Raw genomic sequence first — 26,770 nt, 5'->3', positions numbered from 1 at the left:
GTGCCCACCAGCTATGTTGTGGAGTCGGATGGGACTCTTATGGATTGTGTTGCGGCCCCCCCTGTTTCAGGAAATCCCCCTGAATTAGTGGTTAGGTCATCAGGGAGTGAGGCAGTAGCGGGGCTGGATCATATCTTCCTGCACCCTCAGTGACCAGAGAATTTATATAATCTGCCCAGGTCTAATGAGGACTCAAAAGGTGAAAGGATAGAGGACAATAACCTAGCTACACTATATCCAAGAGAGACACAAACACAGGAGGGGCTAAAACTGGTATCATGGAATATAGCGGGACTATCAGCAAAATTTGACAACCAGGAATGGAGGAAGTATATCACCAGGTTTCAGGTAATCTGTTTGCAGGAAACCTGGGTGATAGACTGTAGCCCCTTTCATCTAGCGGGGTACAAGTGTTTTTCTGTGCCTGCACAGAAGTCAACCTCGGGAAGAGCTATGGGAGGACTTTGTATATTTGTAGATCTGCAGCTGGAAGGAGTATGGACCAACCTAAATTGGCCCACAAATAATATTCAGGCCCTTGGGTTCAACACAAATGGGCTAAATGTGATTTTGATTAATTTGTATAACGCAGTGGCAGTCAAGGGGAAGGGAGCTACAATAAGTGAATTAGATAATCGATTAAGCGCAGAGACAGCCTCGAGGAAGGGAGAGGTGGCCCCATTAGTGGTTTTAGCAGGTGATTTTAATTGCCACCTGTGCCCCAACCGGATTCCTGTTAATGAGGACTGGTCTCGTTGCACGTTGGAGGAAGGTCCGCACTTTCAGCACTCCGGTGAGGGGATGGAATTGGATAGGGTCCTGAAAAGTCACGCCCTAGTACACACTATAGACCTTGTGGCTATAGGAAGTGGAGGGGAGGTCATTCCAACAGTGGCGTAGCTAGGGGGGGGCGGTGGGGGCGGTCCGCCCCAGGCGGCACTATTTTGGGGGCGGCGGCCTTTGTAGTTTACTTGGGGACACTCACTGACACTACTGTCAGTCAGTGTAGCTATGCCTCTGGCTTTACTGCAGCTAAACAGGAAATGAATTTGAAATAATAATGAAGGAATGCGGATTAATACATTATTTTCCATCCATGCCTTCCTGCCTCCCCGAGCGCCTGACAATATTGAAAAGACAGGAACTCAGAGATGCGGCGGTCTCTCGGGCGTGCAGGAGGCAGCAACGCTTTAATGCAGCAGCAAACTACACCGCAGTGGAGGCTGCGCAAAAGGCCTGCGCGGGAAAGTGCAGCGGGAGCGGTATTATGTGCAGGAAGGTGGACTTTATTTTACACTGTGCATACTGTAAATGGCGGCAGGAGCGGCATTCGGAAGCATAGCTTCTGGCTTCCTTCCCAGCATGTCGCTGTAGGCACAAGCTTGGTGCGAGTTTTCTGAATCAAATGCGTGTTATTTTTCACAACAGTTCCATGATGTATGCCAGCTCTGCTGCTCCCCGCAGTAAATTAAGATTTAAATATCTGCCCTCTGCGCTGGAGCAGGCTGAGTGTGCTACAATGTAGCAAATATGCCCGGGACCATATTTCCTGCGGCCTGCAGCGCCGCACGGCTTTCAGACGCACTACCACACTGAAACTGACTAGGGGGCCCGGGATTAAATCCGGATGTGACCGCCGTAGTGCCTCTTCAAGACCTGAAGGAAGAGGAAGTGAGGTAGGTCAGATTCGGTGGGGAACTCAAGTGACAGTCCTCGGTGCGCTGCTGACTGCACAATAGAATACATTTATGAAACCCCCCGGCGCTGCCAGAAGGGCGACCAGATCAAGACCAGTGTCAGTGACTGATTCATTTCTGTCACAGAGACACTCACGGCCGCCGCGCATCAGTGGCATCAACATCGTGGTGATGATGATCGCAGGCACAAAGTGGTGCGGCCAGTTGGGGGACGGGTCAGTGACTCAGTCTGGGAGAAGACTGGCGAGTGCATCATGCAGTGTGCTGCAGCTGTGCAGCCACTATTCGAAGCCCTGTGCGGCAAGCAGACAGTCTGAACATTTCAGTAAGTGTGTGTTACATTGGCCAATGCATGCAGAGCCGTTACTGACTTTGCTGTACACAGTTTATTATAACTTGTGTCAGCGCCGCTGCGAGGGGCACGCACAGTGTCTGATCTGGTAACATTGGGCTGGTGCTAGTGACTCGCTCCACGTCTCTTATTTATATGCCATTCTTTGCGGTTTTTATTATATGTTTCACAGACGCATGTTTTAAACATGCTAATTATGTGATTGGCAAATGTCAACCACATGTTCCAGAGACTAGTAACGACATATATAATATATACACAAAAAGCAAGCCCTGCACATGATAGTGATGTACTGAACAGTACAGGTGCCATTAGCATATTGCACTGATGCTAGTGAAGTATTGTGCACTACATGCGTTAGTGATATGCTCTCCAGACACTAGTGCTATACTGCACTCGGCAGATACCAGCATGGTGCTGTGGGGTGTCAGTAACAATTTTAGCTCATTCTAGTTATATACCTTATGGATGCTAGTGACGAACCAGGCCTGGCTTGATTTCACACAGACTACATTGGGCTGGCTGGACTGAGCTCTGCACCAGACACCAATGTTGCAGGCTATCAGCAGTCTGTGCTGCGCACTCTGACGCCTCTGCCCCAGGGTCAAGAGAGCCTCTCCCTGTAGCACCACTGAGGCCACTAACTTGGGAAAAACTTGACTAATGTCTGCCTTGCGGCTGGTCGCCTTGCGACTGCCTTGTGCCCCGAGAGAGAGACCCTCCCGTTGCCCCTGCCTTGCTATTGACGCCAGCAGCACTAAATTGAGAAAACACGGAGAGCAGCACTGGAGCCATTCTGGCACATTCAGCGTTTCCCACTCTCTGGTAAGGATGCTAAATACTGCCATACTGGTCATTTGTTTATGTTGATTTAAAGCTCAAGCATGACAAAATTATTTTAAAAAAACATTCTCTTCATAAAGTTTATACATGTTACTATGGGCTTTGTCTTTATTTGCTTTAATTATGAGACAGTTATGTTTAACTTCGCAGCTTCAAAACACTTAAAAGTATGCACTGATGAGGGAAAAAATCTCGGCTTTTTGTATGACCCCGAGCCAGGACAATACAATACGGATCATGCCAGTAAAAACAACAGATTAGTGGTAACCCAATAGTGACTGGTACAGTAGAACCTACCTGGGATCTACTGCAGTAACAGTGAGCAATAGTGAAGGCAATAATCCAAACAGGCCAGTCCAACCCTGGTCAGGCTCAGGTTCTTCTTAATGGCAGGAGGGTGAATGTGCACACTGAGCAGCATTTGCTGCTGCTTTTGGGCCAGTCCAAGCCTGGTTGGAGCTTCATATTATTGTGGTGGGGAGAAGGCTTTAAATTACATTTTTGTCAGAGGGTGTCTCTGAGTGTCACTTAACACCAAGTACGATAATGTGGCCCATCCATAGCTGCTTCCTGTTGTGTGTTTCATGTGAATTGGAACACTGTGAAACCTGACTTGTTAATCCTAAACACTTTGCATGCTGAGATTAATAGTTTTGTCTTTTCCTATCAGAATGAATGCACATACAATATCCACAGTACAAAATGCACCTAGTTATGGAAAGCAGATGTGCTGTGATCAATAGGAAGTGCACTGCAGCAGTTTAAAGATCTTTTTCGAGTTTCTCACAGCTCAAAAGGGTATAATGTGTATTGTTTATTCATTTCCATGGACTTCATTGCTAGGTTTTGCTCACGAAAAATTGTCACTCATAGTGGTTGAAATGTCACTCATAATTGCACTGCAATTTAAAAAATGTCACACAGCAATCTGAAACCTTAGCTGCTATGCCGGCGTGGCTGCCACGCAGTGACACACTTGCTGGGATAGGGGAGCAGTTGAGACTCAGACCGATGTGTGGGAAGGGGACACATTGCATTGGGTGTGTTGAATGCTGTGGTGAGCAGGATTTGAGCGTGGCTGTGCCCACCTGTGGAATTGTTCTGTGTGGATGGTGGGGTGAGACATAGGCCGTTCGGCACATGGGTCGGGGCGGTGAGAGATGGGCCCAGACTGTGGCGGGATGTGGGAGTCCCTGGCACGGATCTCGATTACCTTGGGCCTATACTGTGGATTCATTGGAGTCAGCTGACTCGCGGACTCCGGCCACCGCGGTGAGTATGTGCGTGATGGCATGGTTGCTGGGCAGGCCTCGGGAGAGCCTGTGGGACGCGGGTGCCACAGTCAGGTAGGCTGACGTATATGTTTGGAGGTATTAGGAAGAATCACACCGGTATGGTTGGGCGAGTGGCCCCGGAGTGCTATGCGCGGCCCTCTGCGGCTGCGAGTTCAGATGGTTGACACTTGCTTGCACTGGTTGGTGGACTAGTGTGGAGCCGGCATTCCGGTGATACATGTGAGAAATATTTGTGCCTGAGGTTTGACAGTGGGGTGAGATTCGAAATTCGAGTCGAGACTTGGCCTCGAACGGTCATGGGGCTGAGGATGCCATGGGCGGCAGTCTGTGGGATGGCCCCGGGCGCCACGGGCTCTAGCTACGCCCCTGCATTCCAACATTCAAGGGCAGAGGGTGTCGCTCTATCATAGACAACGTATTGGTCTCCAGTCTATTTAAGGACTGGATAAGAGGGGCAGAGATCGAATGGAGTATATTCAGCGATCACAACCCCCTAGTGCTGGAGTTAGTAGACCTGTCCCCCAGAAGTGCTAGGAGAGGTATAGGGGCAGCCAGTATTGAGAGGGTAACGGATCAGGGGAGACGACTTAGATGGACCAAAGTGGATGGGGACGCTTTTTACAAATCCCTAATGGAGACAGGGAATGGAGTGATTGGGGCGTGCCTTGACCTCTCGGTGGAGGGACCTGCCGTTGTCGAAGCATTTGAGGAAGTGGCGCATCTAATAGATGGGCTACTAAAGACCCCTAAGCAAGGGAGAGTAAACGCCACCCCCAGATGGTTCGACAAAGATTGTTCCCGGGCACAGAAAGAGCTAAAATCTAGCTTGCAAACTGTACCCCGGGACAAGTTACGCATTGCACTGTGTAGGATCACATACAAAAAGGCGATTAAACGTAGGAAATATTCCCTCCAATCACAAGCCTGGGAAGATTTAAGGGCCGCAGCAGATAGAAGGGACATAACTGCGTTCTGGAAAATAATAAATAACCCATGTTTTCAGGACACTAATGCCCCAGAAATTGGTACTACCATTTTGCCAGAACAATGGTATGATCATTTTAAAAGTTTATATAACCACACCGCTGAGAATAATAAGGATGATGAGAAGGGACCCCGATGGGTTACCACGATTGAATTTTCTTTGGAGGAAGTGATAGCGGGTATCCAGGGCTTAACGCAAAACAAAGCGCCAGGACCAGATGGTATCCCACCAGACCTTTATTTAAGCAAGGTGGAGCTGTGGGCCCCTATTCTCACAAGTGTGATAAATGCGGCGGTCGCAACCGGCCTCCCGTGTTCATGGTCATCGGCAACAATAGTCCCCATCTTTAAAAAAGGGAACAGGGATAACCCCCAGTGCTACCGCCCCATATCTTTGATCGATGTGACAGCCAAAGTGTTGGGACGAGTGGTCCATCAAATTATCACAGATACTCAGTACGGGTTCAGGGCAGGGAGATCAACAACGGACCAGTGCCTGAACCTCTATCTATTGTTGGCAAAATATACTCTAGCTAGCGATGAGGCTATATATCTTGGGTTTATGAACCTCACTGCAGCTTTTGACCACGTTAATAGAGAGAAGCTGTGGGCCTTGATGTTCAGATTAGGGGTCGATCAGGGCTTGGTTAACATCCTGAGAGCATTGCACTGGAACACCACTGCCAAAGTGCGTTTTAATTTGGAAGGGGGCACTACGGCACCTTTTGTTTGCAATAGTGGGGTCAGACAGGGATGTATTTTGGCCCCATTTTCGTTTTCCCTATATAGTAATAATTTAGACCAGGCACTAGGCAAATTAAAAGTAGATTCTCCTCGAGTAGGTTCCCGCCCTGTCCCTGTGTTGTTGTACGCAGATGATGCGGTTCTTTTAGCCCGCACCCCCAAGGGACTTCAGCGCCTGATAGACGGGTTTGTCAGTTTTATGGACACCTTAGACTTGTCGGCAAACCTGACTAAGTCCTATGTCATGTTGGCTGGAACCAAACCCTGTAAGAAGTTCTCATACAAAATAGGCACACACAAATTAGGGCTGGTACAGACCTTCCCCTACCTTGGCTTGTTATTCGATGGGCTTTTACATTTTTAATTTTTAATTGAAGATCGGTGTTTCAAATTAGTGGCCTTGACGGGAGCGATCATGAATTATGGACGCAGGCTGGGCCGGTGGTCGCCAGAACAAGTTATGAACTTGTACAGCTCAATCTGTTGCTCAAAAGTGGTATATGGGTCTGAAGTTTGGGGTTTTGTTAGCACTCAGCAGTTACAGATAGAGGAGAATAAATATTTGAGAAAGGTGCTCAAGACCCCACAAAGTACTTCCGCCTACATTATCCATGAAGAACTAGGAAGGGTATACATTGAGGACCTGATAAAGGTCAGACCTCTTATGGCCTGGCTAAAGATTTGGTCCAACACCGAGGCAGACCTGAGCAGACAAATTATTAGAGACTGTACAGAAAGGGACAAAGAAATGAGTATTCCCTGGCTAAAATACGTGAAGTCCACACTTGAGGGAATTGGTTGTAAGGATCTTTTTACCAATCCAACGGAAATTATCCCCGAAGATACATTGAGAGTAAAAAAAAATGTCCTGGACCTGGTAGCCTCACGTAGAGCGGCTGCGGAAGAAAGTAAAACCTCAGTCTGTGCTCATAGAATGGTGAAAACAGAGGAAGGAATGGAACCTTATCTCGCTCTTATGTATAACGCCCAGGATAGATTTTTAATCACTCGTTTTAGGCTCAACCTTTTACACCACCTACTGGCTGATCCGCCAGGTTTTACTTCAACCGTTGAGCAGAAGGGTTCCTGCGGCTGCGACAATAAGTCTCCGCAGGATACCCTTCATTTTGTACTATTATGCCCATTTTATGTTTTACCTAGGCGTAGCTTTTTAGTAGGAATTTTAAAACAGGCAAAGTTTAAACATGCCAAGGTTGCCTTATTATTCTTGCAAAGGGCTAATGATCCTCATACACTGTTTTGCATTATGAATTTTATTAAGGTTGCTTTAAGGTTAAGGAATTCAAGAGGGCGGTGTTGAATGAATTTTTTTGGGCCAATTGTCTCCAACCACGTGTTATGAACCGTATTCTTCTGATTTTAACTTTATATGTACTTTTATGGTATTTTTTAAGTACAGAATAAAGGACTATTGATTGAACTGAATATTCATAAGACTTGTACATTTAAAAATAGACTTATGTGACTTCTATAGTGAAACTCCAAAATAGTTCAAACTTCACATCCCAACCTAGAAGGGCACTCCCACGAGAAACAAGAATAACGTTCACAGAGTATAAAAACCCACAACAGAAAATACCTTTAGATAATCTGCCTTTTGCATTTCACTCTTTAGGATTCCTGACAGTGCATTTTACCAGTGCCTCATGTCAACCAAAGGCAAATGTCTGATGATCTTGGAAACCCAAGCACCCATGATTGCTGAAAACAAATGTCTGTTCACCCTTGATATCCCAGATATTTCCATTTATCAGCGATTTAATGATCAATTCTGATCTGATGTCTTGCCCACAAAGCTTTATTGGGGAGGTCCCCTGTGCATCTCCGGGACAAACTACGCTATTATTGTCCCTCTCGCACTCTGTGATACAGCAATAAGGCGCTTTTGTCCATCCTCTGCATCCGTGCCGCAAGATATGGGGGCGGAGCATTTTCCTATCCTGCCTCAATGGCTTGAAATCAGCTTCCAGGCTACCTCCACTGCTGTGTGGACTTTGCTCAATTCAAAAGATTGTTAAAAACCTGGCTGTTTTAATGAGTAGATGTGGCTTATGTGGAAGTCGAGCACCAAGATACACCTTTGTGTGTGATTCACTGTGCTCTATTAAAAAGAGCCTCCAGGATTTCGCAATTTCGCGATTTGCCACAAAATCGGCACTTTTGTAAAAATGACGCGATTTTTACAAAAGGAATGTGTCTGGATTAGATTATTATCATATGAAATCCCACAAAAAGACCTGCACAGTTGCTCAAACCTGCGCGCATACCGAAAAACCGTAAAGTCACGGTTGTCTCAGCCTAATATGAACTTATTTTGACTTGTACTTAAGTGGTGGTCTATTTACTTACTTATATACTAACGCGCAACTTCCCCTGATGTGTCTGTAAAACTTACCTTTTGTCCCGAGGTTTTGTCTTGAATTTTGACCCTTTGTCCTGAATTTTGACGCTTACCGTCCTGAATTTGCATTCATGCCAGTTGGTCACCCTACCCCCAACCAGTTAGATTTCTGTATATGCGGTGTCGATTATTAGCTCAATTCTATGGTGGATTTCGTGTACCTAATCGCCTCACCACGTATTACTGAATAAGTTCATACGGTGGCAGTCACTGTGTGTAATTATGGTTCGGGGGCTCTTCAAATTCAGGATGCAAGCAAAGACTCTTCTTCTGGACATGCTTAGAAGACATCTCTTCACCTTCAAGGTGCAGTGACCGACCTGGAGCTATACCAGGTGGCACCCTCCAGGGACAACATAGTTGTCAGGTGGCCACGTGCCATGTGTTCCACCAGCGAGTCCTGGTTGTTTACCCAACAGCCTTGTGGGACTTGTAGTTTAATTTTAACATTGTGAGCAATGGCTCAATGGTGCTGGCTTCCACTGAGCTCTTTTCTGAACAGCTAGAATGCCTGCAGGTGTCAGACACAACATGGGGCCACCTGGCAGTGGGGGCCCCAAGAGGCCGGTGTGACTGGTTCTACTGCGGGTTGCTGAGATGCTGCCACAGATAACAGGTGCTTGTGCATACAGCAGCGGGGCCTCGTCACTCAGCAGGTGCACTCATCAAAACCCGGGAGTTTTGATTCCATCCTATCAGGCAAACAGGCTTGACTGGCCCAAAGCGTCCATGCGTGAACTGAGTGTGAGAAAACAGAGCCACACTGGGGCAACAGTGACAGGGGCTACATATAGTCAGGCCCAATAGAATTGTATGAATTTGCGGTGTGCTGTTTTCCACATAGTTATCGAATTACCGCATTTCCCCATAATCCAATCAGCAGATTGCAACAAAAATAGTTTTTTTTGTAGCTCAAACGGATCAAAAGTTACAAAAAAATGCAGCGAGATACATATGTGCTGCTGCACAGTGGAAGGCCCTTCACAAGGGTGGATTGCTACCTTTCTGTTGCGTATTTCTCTATTTTGGGTGTCAAAGTGGTACTAATGAGGGAAACCTTTGCCCAAATAGTGTGAACAGGAGTAAAAAATCCAAAATAATGAGGTAATGCTGTCACAAAATGTGCAGCATTATGACACATAATTTGCCTTTGTTGCAAATGTTAGTGGAGACTGCCTATAATTTGGTTTTCCTCTGCCGCATAATCCCAGTGACCCTGCATGTAGTAGGTTAGTGTAATACCTTTCATTGCCGTGCTCAGCCCCCTCAGTTCCTTTTTTTAAAACAAGATGACATAATTGTAGACTGAACCATTATTCCACAAGCGTAGGGCAAATCATCCCACCCAATACACCATGGCCCCGAGTATTTGTACAAGTCCAAATACAACATTCCTCCGCAACATGCATCAGAGTTCAAACAAAACCATGACAAACAAGAAAAGCAACTAGTGATTTGCAACAGTCAGCCTCAGGTTGTCACTGTACAAAGTCACAATATCGCTGTGATGACGTGGGATCCAACCTCAAATGATATTGAGGAGGAGTCCTTGATGGGTATCAGTTTGTCGGTCCACTGATGCTTCAGGGGTTCTGAGGACACACAGGGAGGTTACCGAGCCCCGTCTCTGATCTGGCACTCATTGGGCGTCCCTCTATCTCGAGCTGATGGGGGTGAACTACCCACCAAGGTCTCTGAAGCCTCACCACTGCATGCTGGGATTGTTACTTTCACTTTTCCCCTCTGTAAATATGGGCCTAAGTCTAGGCCTACGGTACCAGGATGGTTACTGCAGAGACTGCTCAAGGCCCTCCCCAGTGGTTGGGGTCAGTGGCAGCTTTGAACACTTTGTGTGTAACTGGATACCTTGTGCTTGGCAGGGACTGTGCTTGCCCCCCATTCTGGTTTTGCATCAATACTTTGGAAACCTATCACCCCTCTGTTCATGTGACTCCATCAAACATGGATTTCATAAAAGACCATTAATAATTTCAGGTCTAAGCACCCCTCCCTCCATGAACAGTTTGTGGGATTTACTGTAATCGTGCACACTTTCACAAGTCCATGCTTCTCTTCCCTGAATCCTCACTCCCCTCCCTCTGAGGAGACTTGTGTAAAAAGTGATAAAATCATTATTTGTGTCGTGGCGTCATGTGCTATGGTGGCACACTTCATGATGTCACTTGCAAAACACCTAACTTGGTTAGTCCCCCTCCTTTTTTTTTAGGACTGGTGCCTTGGTGGAGGGGATTCGTGGTAGGCGGGGGCAAGAGGGGGGTCAGTCATTATAATCACATGTGCAACTTGTTGTTTACTGCACAGATTTAAGTGCATGAGCAGCCGGGAGAAAATCGAATTATAGCAAAACATGGTAAGCAGGGTCGGTGGCGGGAGAGTGGAAGGGTTGATGCCACTGGTCAGGGTAGGGGTGCCTGCACCCTGTTCTGGGGCGAGAGTAGACTGGAAGTAGGAAGCAGCATTGGGCACCAAAACATCCCCTCTCTTCTTGTTTCGGGACCCAACAGGGGTGCATTTAGGCTTGCAAGAGTGTCTTAGACTCTCGCGGGCATGCCAATTTAAAAGTAGAGAGTTATAATTGTCCCTGGGATCTTTATTTCCCTTGGGCCATATCGCTCCTGCGGAAGTCAAAGTCCTGCAGGTTCTCTGATTGACTGCCAGCAACATGTGAAAAATTTTGCTGCCAGCCATTACAGGACTCGGGGACTTAGCATAGCAAACAAATACTCTCGGACACTTTAAACATGCCTATTTGAAAGTGGAATACTCTGCTAAAACAGTTTCCATTGATTTAAGACTGAAAATTAATGATTACGAGTAAAATAAAGAGGCACATTAATGGCGCCAAATTTCAATTTTTTGTGCCGTTAAATTTAAATTTTTGTGCCGCTAAATTTGCTTATCTATGCCTCAATATCCTGGGGGTCTGATTAAATGGACATAACATAACAATTTTCCAAATCTGCCTAAAAAGCTGCAGGATAGGCTACATAATTTTAAAGCAGTATGCTTCAAAGAGTTTATTTAGCCAAGTAGTGGTAGATTATGGAGTAAGGTTCTGGATTTTATAACGATTATCTTATATTTGTTCTTATTTATGTTTTTCTGTCATGGTTGCTAGCCACTGCGGACTTTGTGTTTTTATCATTATAAATGAGATGTGCTAATTTTACAAGACTATATTATCCAATTTATTGGATTGTAGAGGCTAATGGTTTGATTGAATCTACTGGAATTAGAATTCATGATTTTGAATTCACACACACAAATATTTGTAAAGGCTTTATTAAACCTTGAGCTAACATACTGTGATTTCTAGCCTCCTGAATGGGAGCAAAACAATGTATCTGCTCTTTTTGCATGTGGGGGTTGTGAAGTTGCACCTGCGTTAAGTGTACTCTGAGTAATGTATTCTAACTTAGGTTACCTATCCTTGATCTCAAATGGTGTACATTTAAATGAAACAGGACCTGCAAGTACCTTTGCACTTTATGCCACCCCCAACAGAGCAAACAACAATGGTTCCAAAATGAATTGATCATCGAACAGACAATTCAGCCGAGGACGATCTGCAGTGAAAAAGTTATAGCACTCTATTGAAGATATGTAAATAGGTTCCATGAATCGCACACATGTTGCACTTTGTTAGACATATGTGGCTTAGTAACCTTCATTTAGGGCCACTAGCACTACCACAGTAATAATTAAAGTACTTTTAGTGGACAAGAAGGCAGAGCCGGTTTAACATTGTGACATTGTACTAACACTTATTGTTGGAACTCCTCACAGGGGAGAAGCTGCAAGTCAGGTCACAAAGCTCCCACTTGCCATGCTAGTATTGGCCAGTACAGAGCTGTGTTTTTGTTCCATATCAATAACAGCCACAAAGCACACATTTTGCTCCCTTCTTTGGTACTCATTTTTCTTTTCTTCCTTACCCACTTGGTCCTCCGCTGCTCGCCTGTGCCACTCATTTGTCAACAAAATAATTAATTTATGATTTTGATGCAGACCTACAAAGTAGGTGTAGCACAGAGGTCACAGGTGTGTTGTCGCAGGGTGATTATTAAGGTGGATTGAGCTTATGGCGGCAAGAAATTGACATATTGAAAGCAGAAGCAAATGAAAAGCTGAAGGAGGGCAGAAGAGACAAGTGGAGCGATGGAGAGGAAGGTGAAGAAGTACTGATGGTGGCCCAGTGCATGGCTGAATGAAGACTCATTTTGGGAAGAAAATGAGCGACAAGCGGGGGAGAATTGAAAATGTCTTATTAGCATTTAACAATACGTTTCACATAGTTCTCTAAGAAGAGAAGTGGTGTGCCATAGCCACTTGCCCCTTTTATCTAATGGGCGTTGTTCAGGGCTTTTTTTTTTTTTGTGGCGCATTGTCATTCAGCGCACACTCCATTTGTTAAGATGTTGTAAATCAATGCATTTACTCTTTCTCATAGCTTAGATATCATAAAATGGTAGTTTTGCATTTGTTATGGTTGTTTGATATAGTACAAAGCCAGCAGTTGCCTATACATCTGGCCACTTGTGTCGCACAAATAAACGTCATGAAGACTCTAATCAATAGTTTTAAAACGCTTCTGCAAGTCTGGAAGTTCAATTCTACGTAACGCTAACAATGTAAGATATCTTGTCTGTACTATGGGTTCCTACAAACTATATTTTTCACAGTCACCCCTTGCAAATTAGTAATTTCTGATATATAAACAGATTTGCATATTCTTTGTCAGGTACTCCATTTCTCCATAATTCTTTTGATTTGCCAAATGAAGAGGAAGAGTATACTGTGAGCTTAACAAACCAAACTGCGGCAGAGGCAGGTGAAAGCAGCACTGCCCCAAGTTCAGGTAAGCATGGACTATGCCTTAGCTCATCCCATGACATATTTGTAATTTGTGATTGAATTGTACTCTGATGAGGCCTTGAATCACTTTACGGCGGCAACACGCGCCTCCGAAACCTAGAGTCAGTGATTAATCCAGTAGTTATTTGTTGTTATTACTTATTGGGATTAGTCTTGTGCTCTGGAAGAGGCCATTCCATGCATTGCATTCATTCTAGTGTCTTTGTGTTGGAGGGATTAAATTAGTAGTCCGGTGTGATCATAAGTGGGGCAAGGTGGGTGTAGGTTCATGCAGTTGGTTGGTGGAATTAGCAGATGAGCAAGAGTAGATTAGGTACCTCCTATTACTCACTTTGTGTGTTAAAGTAGTTGTCAGGTGACAGAAATATCACACTGCCAATCCACATCGCACACCGTATTGCCTTCTTCCTAGTCCCCGTTGACACTCTGCAGCCACCAAGGTGTAGCTTTAGAGCTTTAAAAAGCAAAACATGAGCTAACATGTAGACCTTAATTCTCTCCTATTCCTTTCATCGACACTTCACACCCCCATCAACAGCATTTTCAAGCATCCTCAGCAGCATGCCTGCTACACCGGTGTCATCTCTTTCTCGCACCTTCCCTCGTGTTGTCCTTTCTCTTACTCCCTCTGCAGCGCTTGGAAGTTGCATCGGGGACACACGTTACAGTTGTTGCATTTCATTCACTTGAACACTTGAACTTTCTATCTTCCTTCTTCACTCAGATCAATCCTTATGTTACATGCTGAAATTTAAAATTTACACCTTCTCATCTGATATATTGGTTCCTAAAATAACCTCTCCCACACTGCCCTATACCTTTCTCTTTATCCACTTGATTATTAGATCCTAATAACTTACCAGTATCAGAAATGTTGTTTTCTGTATTTCATCAAATGAGGTTCAGAATTTAAGTTACTACTTAAACCTGGCTTCTCACTTAGTCAAACCGTTTGATAAATCACCATGCACCTCACTACACTTATTTAACAAAATCAGAGCTTTAAGGAATAGGCCGAATTACCAGTCTGTGTATTTTAAGTATAAATAAAATATAAATAACGTTAAAAAAATAACTAGACATTTATAGTTGTTCATTTCTTAATTGGCCCCATTGATAGACGTGCATAAGGACCACAGAGAAAATGTCCCAAAGAACCAATTGATCAATATCTTAAGACACATTTGGTTTCTTGGTCCTGCAAGATCTGGGTAAAACTTTCTGATGGAGTATGGCATAATCTAGATTTCCCAAATCCTACTGGTTTACGATAATGTTTTGAAAATTGCATGTCAGATTAGTTTACGTCTTTTTTTTATAAATAGGGAATGTGGTTAACCCAGACGTTGTTATGGTGCGCATAAAAGAAGAAGGAGATGTCTATTCCTCTGATCCCCAGGACTGTGAGATAATAGAAAGCACCAGCAGCCTGAATGGTGAGTTTTATAAATAAATCTTTATTCGGATGCAAACACAGCCATAAAAGATAAAATCATGCTATAAAATTCATTCATTACAGGTCCATTAACATTTAAAATAAAAGGAAATCCAGATCAGTCAGGTCTTAATTGTCTTGACCTAAAAGCAACCCGCAAGAAGTTTGTGACTCCAAAACCTGTGTGTTCATTGGGCAAGAGCTGTAAGTACATGAGAGCAACTCGGGCTTGCCTAAACTTCAGAGATTTTAAAAGGGGTCAAAGAAACTGACTCCTGGCGTGGCTAAAATATTTACATAAAAGTACAAGGTGTAGGGTATCCTGTGGAGACATGGAGTTGCAGCCACAGGGCATTCTCTCGTTTGAATGAACATGACTAGACCGGGTAGCCAAGTGATGGTGAAGCTGATTAAATCTAAATCGGGTCACCAGAAACCTGTCACTTGCGCTTGTGAGGCTAGAAAGATAGTTCTCCATGCCCTGCACTGATTTCAGCAAGGCCCCCTCACTGTGGGTCTCAAGAGCTCAATCTTTTCACGTGAGCAGCGGCATGCTTAGAGAACAGATCCTTTACTATGTTGAGCTCTTGAGGCCTCACTGAGTCACGTTTGAGGAAGATGTCTGCCCTGCCTAAGGTAGAGAGCGACTCCTTTACATACCGTAACCAATAGATTTTAAAAGCATGATCCATTGACAGACAATCTGAAATGATCAGGTGATTTAACTCGGTGTCCTCCTCGAATCATATCTTCACCCAATACAGCAGGGGCTTCCCTGCCACCAGATCAACTAAATAATCAACTCCAAGTTCTTCATGTACTGAGAAGGAGGGGGTGCTCTGGGGGACCTTCAGTCATACCCCCAAAATTCACTGCCATATAAAACCTTACAAATGCATTTGGACTGATATAACTTTAAAAGCAAGCCTCGCGACCATGAACCTAATCTATGGGCGTAGCTGGCAATGGCCCCTATTGATTTATTCATATTGCCCAACTTTCCCTACAACAGCGGTTTCCAATTAAGTTTTGCATCAAATAAAGTTCCCAACTAGGAAACCGGGATCTTTGCTAGAGTATGGTTCCCAGCCCTAACGTTTTTTGACCGAGTTGACCGAGGGCCAGCTTCCAAAACGTAGGATTTTGTAAAGTTGAATGTCAGGTCCAGTCTGTCCATGAAAGAAAAAAACTCAGTCATTTAAAACCCTCATGCCCAATGCTGTACATGCCATGACCACCACGTTGTCGGCATATAATAGAACTGGCAATAATTTCCTACCAACTCTAGGGCAGTCAGGCTGTAGTGAGGTGTGAGCATGAAGATTCATTAGTAAAGTTACAATGGCAGGGTCAACGTCTAAGGAAATAAGTAGGTCCCACAGTTTCTTGCAGTTCACCTGATCGAAGGCAGACGTGAGGTCTGTAAAAGCTAAAAGCAGGGCAGCAGGTTAAGCCACCGTGTATTTATTAACTAGTAAGTAGAGGTTGAGGCATTGCTCAGTGGTTGATTTACCCAGGCGAAAGCCAAACTGCACCTCGGATAGTATTCAGTTTGTGCCCATGTTGATAATCCAGTCAAAAAAACCTGGCCAAGGACCTTTACTGCTGAGTCAATAAGGGATATTGGGCGGTAGCATTGGAGGTTATCCTTATCCCCCTTCTTAAAGATCAGTATAATAGAAGCCATTGACCAAGAAGGCAGCATCCCCTTCCTTGCTGCTGCGTTTAACACCATGGCCACAACTGGGGACCAAACATCAATATTATCCTGGAAGAGATCCGGAGGGATCCCGTTGTGTCCTGGTGCCTTATTCCGGGACAATGCTTCAATGCCCAGAAAAACTTCCTCCAGGGAAAAAGTTACTTTAGTGTCACCCGGCTGTATATAAACCTCGTTTGGAGTCTCTTCAGTATGACCAAAATTGTACACACCCTCAAAGTGTTCAACCCACTGTTCAGGGGTGATATGATGACATAACGCTGGTTTATTGGCTCAGGAAAACAAGGCCTATTTATTGCCTTCAAAAAAGTGTGCTGTCCCTCATCTCGCTGGCTTTGGTAAACTCATCTTATGCCTGTTTCTGTAACAATTGTCTCTGTTTTTTTAAAGCCCCCTTATTAACGAGACAGCAATTTGCCACCCACTCTCTATCTCGAGTGAACTGCTTCAGGGCTTTCTTCAGGAGGCGGAGAGCCCGGGCACACTCAGTATCAAACCATTTAGGGTAATCAGAACCGGGGCCAACCACAGAAACCGGTAGCAGGCCAGAAACATTCTGAGCAATTGAGACACAAGAGCTTAAAGTCTCTTCGCCCGGCGCTAGAGGGTCCAGGCAGATTAATATCTCATGCTGGCAAGCTTAAAAAAAGTAAGCGGTTAAAGGGCTTGGCATCTATCTGCGACCACCGTAGACGCCTCCCCTGATCAGTTAGGGATAATGTTCCTGGGGGCATGCGAGAGCGCTCCGTTAGGCACCTCACCCCCTCAAGTGTCAGAAACAAAGGGTTGTGGTCACTGAAGGGGCTATCTAAGATGTTGAAAGTAAAAGGGTACCATCCCCAGGAAGCTGAGACGAAAATAAAATCGATAATCGTATAGCTCCCCCCCTTTAAATGTAGGGGGGATTTGAGGCTTAAATGGATTAATCATCTTGTCTAGAGTTAAAACCAAATTGTGAGTGTGTAAAAAACCATTTAGTTCTGCGTCTTCTGGGTTGTGCTCCATGTGCGTGCCCTCTGAGATCATGCAGGTTTTTTTTGCTGTGAGATTGATTTGAGGAATTTAGACACAGGTTACAATTAAAATCCCCAGCAAAAATAAGAATCTCTTGAGCAAGGCCCTCCCCCATTAATGAGTGAGTAGCACCACTTAAAGCTAGGAGGTTTGAGGACCCTCGAAACCTCCTTTTTGCATTATAAAAATTATCAATACCAGGGGAAACGATCTCCCGACAAGCAATTTAAGGCCCTGGAACACAGCAGAGTCCCACTTCAAGTCCTTCACAGAGCCACAGAACTCAAGGCCAACAAAAATAATGGGTCCCCAAATGCTCTTACAGCGCTAGAGCCAACTGCAGGGCAGAAAAAGTCTTTGTACCCCTCCAGGAAAAAAGTATTCTTCACTTCCCATGTCTCTTGAAAACAAATAATGGTGAAGGACTTAATAAACAAGATCCACCTTGCATCTAGGAACTTTGCGGACAAACTTGCCATGTTCCATGAGACAAGTCTCAAGTCCTTCCTTGAACCATGTGTAGGGTTTACGTGGGAAGTTGTGGGCCCAGCTAGGGGGTCAAAGACCCGAAGGAATTTGACCTACAAGGGCGGTGCTCTGTGCTTAAAGGTATAAGATGATAAGTCGGCTTTGGGGGGGACAGAACCACAAGATCTACTGAGCCCTGTGGAGGTGGCTCTAGTTGAGGCCCCAGGGTTTGATGTCATGCTCGGGGAGTCAATCCAGGTCATTAAGATCCGCCAGGGGAGCATATCGATATAAATACGCCTGATGCCCGCCTGGAGCTCTCACTACACCTCCAAGACCTATAGGCTGAAATAAACAGGGGGTGGTTCTATAAAAGAAGTCCAATGCTAGTGGGTTGATGCCAATGTCAGGTGGATAGGTCACCCAATCTCCCTCAAAGGATTTCCGGGAGGGCCCTGTCCATGAAACCCTACGGGCCATCAGAATGTTCAAGTGGTCTGCAGCATTATGTCTAGTGTATTTACCTAACCAGTAACAAACCTTATTAATCAATTGGCCAGTGGTTTCTTGGTTATGGATGACAAGTCCGTGGACCCCAGTAAGGACAACAGGCTGGGGGGGAGGGAGGGGGGGGTTGATTACCGGTAGCAGGGGACCAGTCTCAACAGGACAAGATGACTGAGCGACTGCAGCACGAGTACGCACGGGGAGGCACCGACTAGCAGAGGCTACTTCATTGTTAAAGGGGTTAAAGTCATGGCACCAAGAGTGGGCATTCTGTCTCGTTTCGACAGAGGGCGTGGGGTTACAGGAACGGAGTTTTCTGCTCTTAGGATAATCAGCAGGGGACAAATCAGCAATAGAGACATGAGGTTTCAAGGGTAGGGACAAAGATGCATTATTGAAGGCAGACAACATTTTCTCAGCTCTGATTAGCATTTCCCTAGATTCTGTCACCATTGTTTCAAGTTTATCTCAGAGTGGAGACAATTAACCAGTGAAAGTATCTGTAAGTTTTTGTATCACGGGGGCCCAGAAGTCCTCCATGTCCTCCGGTCAGTTGCTCACATATTCACCCAGGAGACCCTTCTGTGTAGCTGGCAGTTCATCAGTCTTTTTGGCCTTGAGCTTCCGTTTAGAGGCTGGAGGGACCATCAAGTCAGTGCTAGAGGGTGAAACTAAGGAGCCCTACTGCTGGAGGCACCAGGAAGAGGGGCCTCAGGGGCCAGGGTGGACAGGGGGCCAACCGAGTCTGGCAAGGAAACTATTGGCTCAGTCCCCAGCACATTTGATGCAACTGTCTGTGGACCCTTCAAAGGCATTATCGAAGAGGAGCCTCCAGGACCTACTGAGAGTTGCCTTTCAGCCTGGTCAAGTTCTTTTGAAATGGCCCCCATTGATTTCACCAGGAAGGAGTGAATGGTTGCGCGGCTTGTGCCAGTGGGTGTCGTGGTGGGTGCAGTTTTCCTTTTCCTCATGGTTGCTGGAATGGCAGAAACAGCGGGGGGACTTTGCGTTGCCACAGAAACAATGATGGACTATAAAAAGGCAGCTACTTACTGGGATGTCCTCTGGTGTGAGGTATGCCATTGCCACAGCTGCGTGAAAAGTTGATCACAGGGGCCTGACTGGGGGACCGAGGAGTCAAGAGGGCAGGCCTAGCCCAGCCTCTTCCGGCCACTGACGGGCGCAGTCAGGCCCGCTCTTGGCCTGGTTTTTGCCCAGCCTGCCAAAATATGTAGAGCGCCTCTGGTCGCTACGAACTGTTGACAGCAACTTCCTTGCACGAGGAGTCCTTGGACTTGTGGTCTGCCCCCAGTGGTGCGTCAGCTCACGATACCTGCGCTACAGGACCGCCTGCCGAAATATGTAGAGCACCTCCGGTTGCGATCAACTGTTGGCAGCGGCTTCCTGCCGCGAGGTGCCTGGGGCTTGTGGTCTGGCCCCACCGGTGCGTCCACTCACAATGAATGGTGAGATAAAATTCTTATTACATGGGGATGAAAGTAGGAGATATGTGAAGGGGCATTTTGCCATTAAAAAAAGAGAGGCCTTACAGTATGATACAGTATGCTTCTGGGGTAGAAATACTTTTGTACCACATGATACGATTTCAGACTGAGCAAGTCGTGGTTGGGTGGATTTTTCATTTTCTGCATACTATGGCGTACTGGATGGTTACCTGGATGTGGTTTATTTGTCAACCTCTGGACTACCAGTATTGCTGTTTAAAAACGAATAACAACACATTATAAAAACGATGCAATCCTAATGAATGTAAATGGGAAAATCAGTATACATTACAATTTAGTGAGTATATATTCTTGCAAAAACATTCTATTTAATTTGATTTCATTTCATGGCATAATGCCTTAAGTGTTCACATCTCTTGTTTATATACAACCACACCTGTATAAGCTTACATTAGAAATGCCATCTGTGAAGCTCAGCCATTAGCATTTCAATATTTTTTTTAAGATAGAGGTAGATATCTCAAGGTGACATGGCTTCAGCATATGGTCTATTGATGCATATTCTGCTATTTTTCAAAGTCTACTTGAGTGGTAGTATGTCCCGGCTAGATGTCTCTCTCACAGTTGTGCACACTGTATTCAGGAGTTGTGTTGGGGTACTGGTAAAGAGCTAGGGTTTTTACCTTTAGTATATGGAGGAATGTGAACACCCACTGTGAAGCAACCATGAAGGGCAGCAGTCCTAAGCAAGAGGGAGACCAACTCCCAACACTTGAAATATGTGAACACCTACAATGGAGCAACCATGAAGAGCAGAAATCTTAAGCAAGAGGGAGACCAACTCCCAAAAGCTTGAAATGCAGCTCGTCCCATCTGGCTTTAGCTAGATTGAGGAAATGGTCAGTTTGATTCTGACTGCAGACTGCTTCTGGGGCCCTTGCCTTGCTGCATGGCTGCCTAGAAAGGCAGAGCATATCAGGAAACAAATGCCTTAATATTGGCACATGGTGGCACCTACTTGTGCAGTGAGTCAGTCAAAAATATGTTTATTTGAGCCGCAAGTTCTTAAACAATAAATCAGCAATATATGATTTCCATGATAAAAACCATATCTAAAACTATCAATTTCTCTTGGTACAAGCATTATAAAACACAATCAAGGTACAAACTCTCTAAAAGCATTAAATATCTTGCCAGGCCTTAAGTTACGTTCAAAGTATGCATTTGAAATAAAACACTCTTTGCTATCAGTCTAGATCTTATATTTAAAAAACAAAATATGCATTCTCCAGCGAGGCATTAAAAAAATAACGACAATCTAGCAAGACATGTTCTTTATTACAGTGCAGCCTAAATCCGCATCCACACAACCCTCCTGCATTCCTAAATGATGACATTCCTGAGGGGGAGCATAAAGAGGGTGAAGTCCTACTCTAAATTTGATGATATCGTTGCAATTCTGAGAATTCGTGAGCTCATATACAAGAAAGAAATGTTAGCCTCCCAGAAATCATAACAATCTAGCGTAGAGGGCTTGAGGCGCAAATACTGAAGGTCCCTTTCTCTTGATGCCCTCTGACCCTGATTGGTAATTAAGCCCCTTGGAATGTGTAATTACTGTGTGGGATCAGATTTACCAGTCGTTAAACCACACAGGATTCCACACAGAATTTACTACCTGATTTGAGCTTGTGGTAAATGTATGCTTCTGCTCCAGAGTAGGGTGGCAGGAGGGGTTGTAGGGAGTAGGGGAGTATAGGACAAAGTAAATTCTAGTAAGGAGGACCATTGCATGCTCGCCCTTGCCAGAACAAAAAATTAAGCTTGGTTGAAGCTGCACCGAAACCTGATGCAATTTTACTGGGTGTTTGCTTACCAGAAAAATGAGGTCCAGTGTTTCCACATCCCAAAACAATGGGTGCATGAACACCCGCCCACTCTGTATCAGGCAAAGTGGAATTCCATACTGTAATCCTTCTCTGCCTGACACATAATCTAGGCGTAAAGGTCTCTTCTGTCTTGTGCCTCTTCTATCCGTTGTCTGATCAGCAGAGGTGTTACTATAATCGCATTGCAAATGCCAGGGTTGGTTTGAGACTAATTAGAATAGAATGTTTTTAGGGTATACTGGAAAAAAGCCTCTCCCATATGCTTTATGTGCTTTCAGTGATGACTTTCCAGTACTGCCAGTTGACTTGGACAGTGGAAAAGCCTTGTAAGAAAAAGAGTAGGGATAACAGCATTAGGCCTAGAATGCTTAGGTCATTGTATAGTAGAGAGTCAAAAGAAGCATTCATACAGGTAAGAAGTTTGGTTGTGTTCAATAAGTATTATGAGATCAAGATGTTGTAACATATAATTTAGATTTGATCATGAAAAAACAAATACAAATGTGATGGTAAAGTTCATGGACAACATAATAATGCAATAGAAGTGATAACTATTAATAAATGTATTGTCTACTGAAGAACATAGGGCCTGATTATGACTTATGACTTTGGCGGCGTGGGAGCTGGGCGGCATGCCACCCACCAGACTGTGAGTTTTCTCGTGGTCTGGCGGTGCCCATTAGAAAGGCACCGCAATGGGAATGCCAAAGCCCGTTCCTGCACGGAATGGACTGTGCAGTCCATGCCGTGCAGGAAAGGGGTGTATGCAGACAGGTAGGCACACCATGTGCCCCCCTGCATGCATCCTTAGGCCATGAGGGAACAGGGCCCTCTTAGTTTCCTCATGACCGGTTTCTTGGTGGTGAGGAAACTCGTAATATGCTTGGCGGTGCGGCGGTAGCACCACCAGCATAATGCAGCCCTCAGATCGCTGCGCCACCACCAGGGATCACGGATCCTTGACAGTTGCGGCGGTTCTATGGCGGGCCAACTGCCTTAGTTGTAATACGGCGGTCGGACCACTGGTGCAGCGGTCCCCGACCACCACTGCACCTACACCGCACGTTTGGTGGTCCTTTGGACTGCCAAACTCGGAATTAGGCACATACACTTTATCCTGAATCTATGGAACACATTAACAATTAATACATTTCAAATAAAGCATGTTGTGAGGTCAGGCAGTGTGAGTGGACGCTATTTGTATCCCTTCAACCATGCCTTGAATCATTTCTCCTTGCCTGCATCCTCTTTCCTATATTACATGTTCTCTTATGTGCTTTTTTATCACACTGTTGGAAATATATTCTCTATCAGCTCCTTCATTTTCTACTTTCTAACTATAACAGTTGGCACTACATTTGTAAAGGTATTTTGCATCAGCGGTTTTGCGAGCTTGATATGAAGTAGTTGGAATAGACGTATTTGCTTCTTTTTGAAACTATATGATTCTGCATAAAAGCGGTTTCACACCAAGAAACCCAAAATCACCCAGAATAAAATTAAACAGTGTTGTGGTTTGCATTAATGTCATAATAACATTATGGTCAAATATCAAAAACAGATTTGAAATTGCTGTCTGATAAGCTAGGAAATGTCACACACAGCCCATGAAATTGAGTATATAAAAAAAAGCTCTTAAAAATTGTAGATTTGCCAGGACTGAGTTAAGATGTTGTCAGGCCACTACTAGCAGTATGCTGTGCATTGTCCATTCACATTGCTTCCCTTCTTACCTTGCTTCTTACATATACTAAATGCCATAACAGCCCTACCTACATCTATATTGGGATACTAAACTGCAATAATACACTAAATCAGGTATATAAATTCACTTATGTTCAAACACATAGCAGAAAAAACAGGTATCAGTATTTACACTGGAAATATTTAACACAGTGACATCTGTCTTACAGTCGCTTGATACACCATGTGTTCCTTTGCACTCCACTACTAGAGAGATTGTAACGCAGTGTTATCTTTATACATTCCTCTTAAATAAGGTGATAATTGTGAATAAACTGGTTTTCTTACATGTCAAAAGATAATGACTGGCCGATTTGAATCCAACAGGCATTGGAAACTTGAACAAAAGAGCAACCGTTGGAGAATATGTGGAAAATGTGCGAAGGAACAAAAAATATAGAACATCCGTGTGGTCACAAGGCAATTGGAAACAGGGAGCTGAGAAAACTATGCAACACGAAAGAGGTTTTATAAATTTGCAATCTTGCAATTCACAACAGCCAGCCCCCAAACCAGGGAGAATGGATAAATGCAAAGAACATGAAAGTAAACTGAGGAGTTTAGAGTTTTTTAAATCCCTTCCGAGCACACTGCAGAATCCAAGAATTTTCAGATGCACTGTATGTGATAAAAGTTATGGCCTAAAGGGAGAACTTATTAGACATATGATCACACATTCAGGAATTAGGCCATATCCATGTACTGAATGTGGGAAAAGCTTTTTTCAGATGCCACATCTTATAAGACACCATAGGACACATAGTGGTGAAAAACCATATTCATGTTCATTCTGTCACAAAAGGTTTAATAGAAAAGATAATCTTAATGGACATGAAAGGATACACACTGGCGAGAGACCATATCAATGTAGCGAATGTGAAAAAAGATTCATTCGTAAAAGTGATCTTAATGAACATCGACGAAAACATTTTTAGAAGGATCTGAAGTCAAGAACTAACTGGCAAGGGTACTGTGAAATGAAAAGGAGAGCAGTTTTTTCTACTATGCCCTGACTTGAGGATCAGGTTAAATACTATCATCACATTTATTCAAAACTATAATCCAGTAAACAGAGGCTATCACTATGGCATAACATAGTAGGCTGTAGTAGTGACTATCATAAACAAGCAGGTATACCAAAGTCTTGAAGAATATTGGATACGTGAAACAAAACATTTGCCTTAGCCATAGAAGGCTATATTTCACTACATGTAATAAAAATAATGGAATGTATAAGCAGATATTTATACTTGTAAAATGTATGTCGAACAAGTGATGCTTTGGATTGATGATGTTACAGCTGTTGATCTCCTTTTTCGAAAACCTGGGGTTACAATGAAGAGTCTCTCCTGCATCTATTCTGGTACTCAGTACACGCCATCTCTACTGCTTGGATAAGACAAGCATTCTGACACGCATTGTGTCTTGCAACTAAGCTAATAATATCTGCGTGGTTATACTGCTGAATGTGTATGGGTGGACTGACCACCTTCTCTTGTGTAATTCAGCAGATTCAGCTGTAGATCTAGTGTAGCATGGTCTTCACAAACACATTTGAAAATCAGCTATCCCAGGGACTCTAAACGGGGTGATCATTCCATGTAGCTGCCAACAGATTTGACTAATGGTTTATGGACACATGCCTTTGGAAGCCAAGCTAGCATTGTGACTAGAAAAAGTTCTTATGAAATAGGATTTTCTTGACCCTTATTGTAATCACAGATGATTTAATATGCACCAAAAGTTAAGGAAACCTGTGCACTTTAAGATGGACTTCAATTGATCACAACAAACGTTATGAATGTGGCTGTTGATCTGCATTGTGAAGAATTCCTTTGGCAGGATTTAAAATAGGTCTTAATAGTAACACTGTGAAAAACATTGCTAGGCCTGTGTGGATTTAAGGGATCTGCGTGTCTGAGGGGAATCTTTCAATGTGAAGTATTGCCTTTGATTCAGAGATGAAGGGTATATTTTGTTTACGTGCAGCTGTAATGCACACAGTTCGATACTTAATACATAGGATGTTAAATAGTTCAGAGGTTTTCTGGAGCACAGCAAAGTAAATTGTGATCCTATTTAGGGTAAGGCCCCATTAAAAAAGGGAACGTACACCCAAGGCAATATTTAAGAATCTGGCAGCAACCTATACAGTCAAAACGTCAGAATCGTACTCTTGATGGCAACAGTTGGAGTAGTAGTAGGTGACAGGTTTTCCTTTTTTCTTAGTCTACCAGACATCTCTCATGTTAGGTTTTGTGACCATTTGATACATTTCAGTCTTTTCATGTCCTGTGTTACTCAATAGAATGTATAAACTGCTCATGTTCTTAATTGTACAGTAGCCAAAGTGAAAGTATTTAAGAGGCAGTTTAGAAGCACCTCTAGGAATAATGGGACCCTGCACGAGCTTCCTAATGTTGAGAACTTTTATAAACCAGTACATGTCCAAAAATATCAGAGAGAAAGAAAGAGCTTTTGAATTGCCTGGTCTTGACTCTGACCTCCCAATCACAAAGCATCATTCCTCCACAAAGGTGAAAGAGTGTGGGCAACTGAGGCTAATGGCCTATGAAAATCATCAGATATGATGTATGGAACACGCTGTCTTCAGTCCGGTTGCTGTATTCTACGAATTCTACAATGCACTTCTTCTGTACCATTTTTCTACTATGACAATGACTAGCTCTCAGCGGATAACTGAGCTGCTTCAACGAAACTAGTTATGTTAATCTGCTCACACTACATTAGTAGACATGATAAATAATAGTTTAACTTTATTTTGAGGTGCTTTTTGGACTGAAATATGATTGAACAGGTATAAAGCAATGAGCACAATTGAAACATAACTGTTTTCCTGGAAAGTTTTATGGTTGCCTATTTTTTTGGTGTACCTTTCAACGTCTGAAGGAGGAGGTATTCTTTCACTGAATTTGTGGGAAAGTTGTTTTGCATACCCCATCATTGAATTAGAAGTGTATTTCTCAAACTCAAAATGTCACTTTCTTCGGACCTGCTGTAGATTCACTATTATACAGTTGCCTTATTTCTGTTTCTTCTTTTTTCCTTTTATAGGCACATTTGCTGCATAGTGAGATATCCATGTTGTGCCTCTTTTTCTTTTTATTTGAACTGATTGTTTCTTGGTATAACTTATTTTTTTCTGATTGTTTCTTGTTATAACTTTGTTTTTCTACCATGTCAACTGCCCAGTCGGAAGGCTATCTTTTAATGTGGTCTCAATATAGACATATGCTGTCTTGAGGGAATGTAGTCTTCAGAACCCATCCAGGAG

The 26,770-nt window shown here is 44.0% G+C and overlaps 1 protein-coding gene across 1 annotated transcript in view; it reads left to right on the top strand.

Annotated features, from left to right (window-relative positions):
• Positions 1-25,471, top strand: part of LOC146861880 (uncharacterized) — a 108,179-nt gene extending 82,708 nt beyond the window's left edge. Inside the window, exons 7-9 of the mRNA XM_085641051.1 lie at positions 13,100-13,216; positions 14,559-14,669; positions 23,803-25,471. Of these exons, the coding sequence (XP_085497177.1) occupies positions 13,100-13,216; positions 14,559-14,669; positions 23,803-24,410 (836 nt within the window). The 3' untranslated portion in view covers positions 24,411-25,471. The remainder of the gene's footprint in view (positions 1-13,099; positions 13,217-14,558; positions 14,670-23,802) is intronic.
• The last annotated feature ends 1,299 nt before the right edge of the window (positions 25,472-26,770 follow it).

Source organism: Triturus cristatus, chromosome 2_2, assembly GCF_964204655.1.
Source record: "Triturus cristatus chromosome 2_2, aTriCri1.1, whole genome shotgun sequence".
In the NCBI taxonomy this organism is placed as follows: domain Eukaryota; kingdom Metazoa; phylum Chordata; class Amphibia; order Caudata; family Salamandridae; genus Triturus; species Triturus cristatus.
The sequence above is the reverse complement of the archived record's forward strand: the minus strand, read 5'-3'. Positions and strand labels throughout refer to the sequence as shown.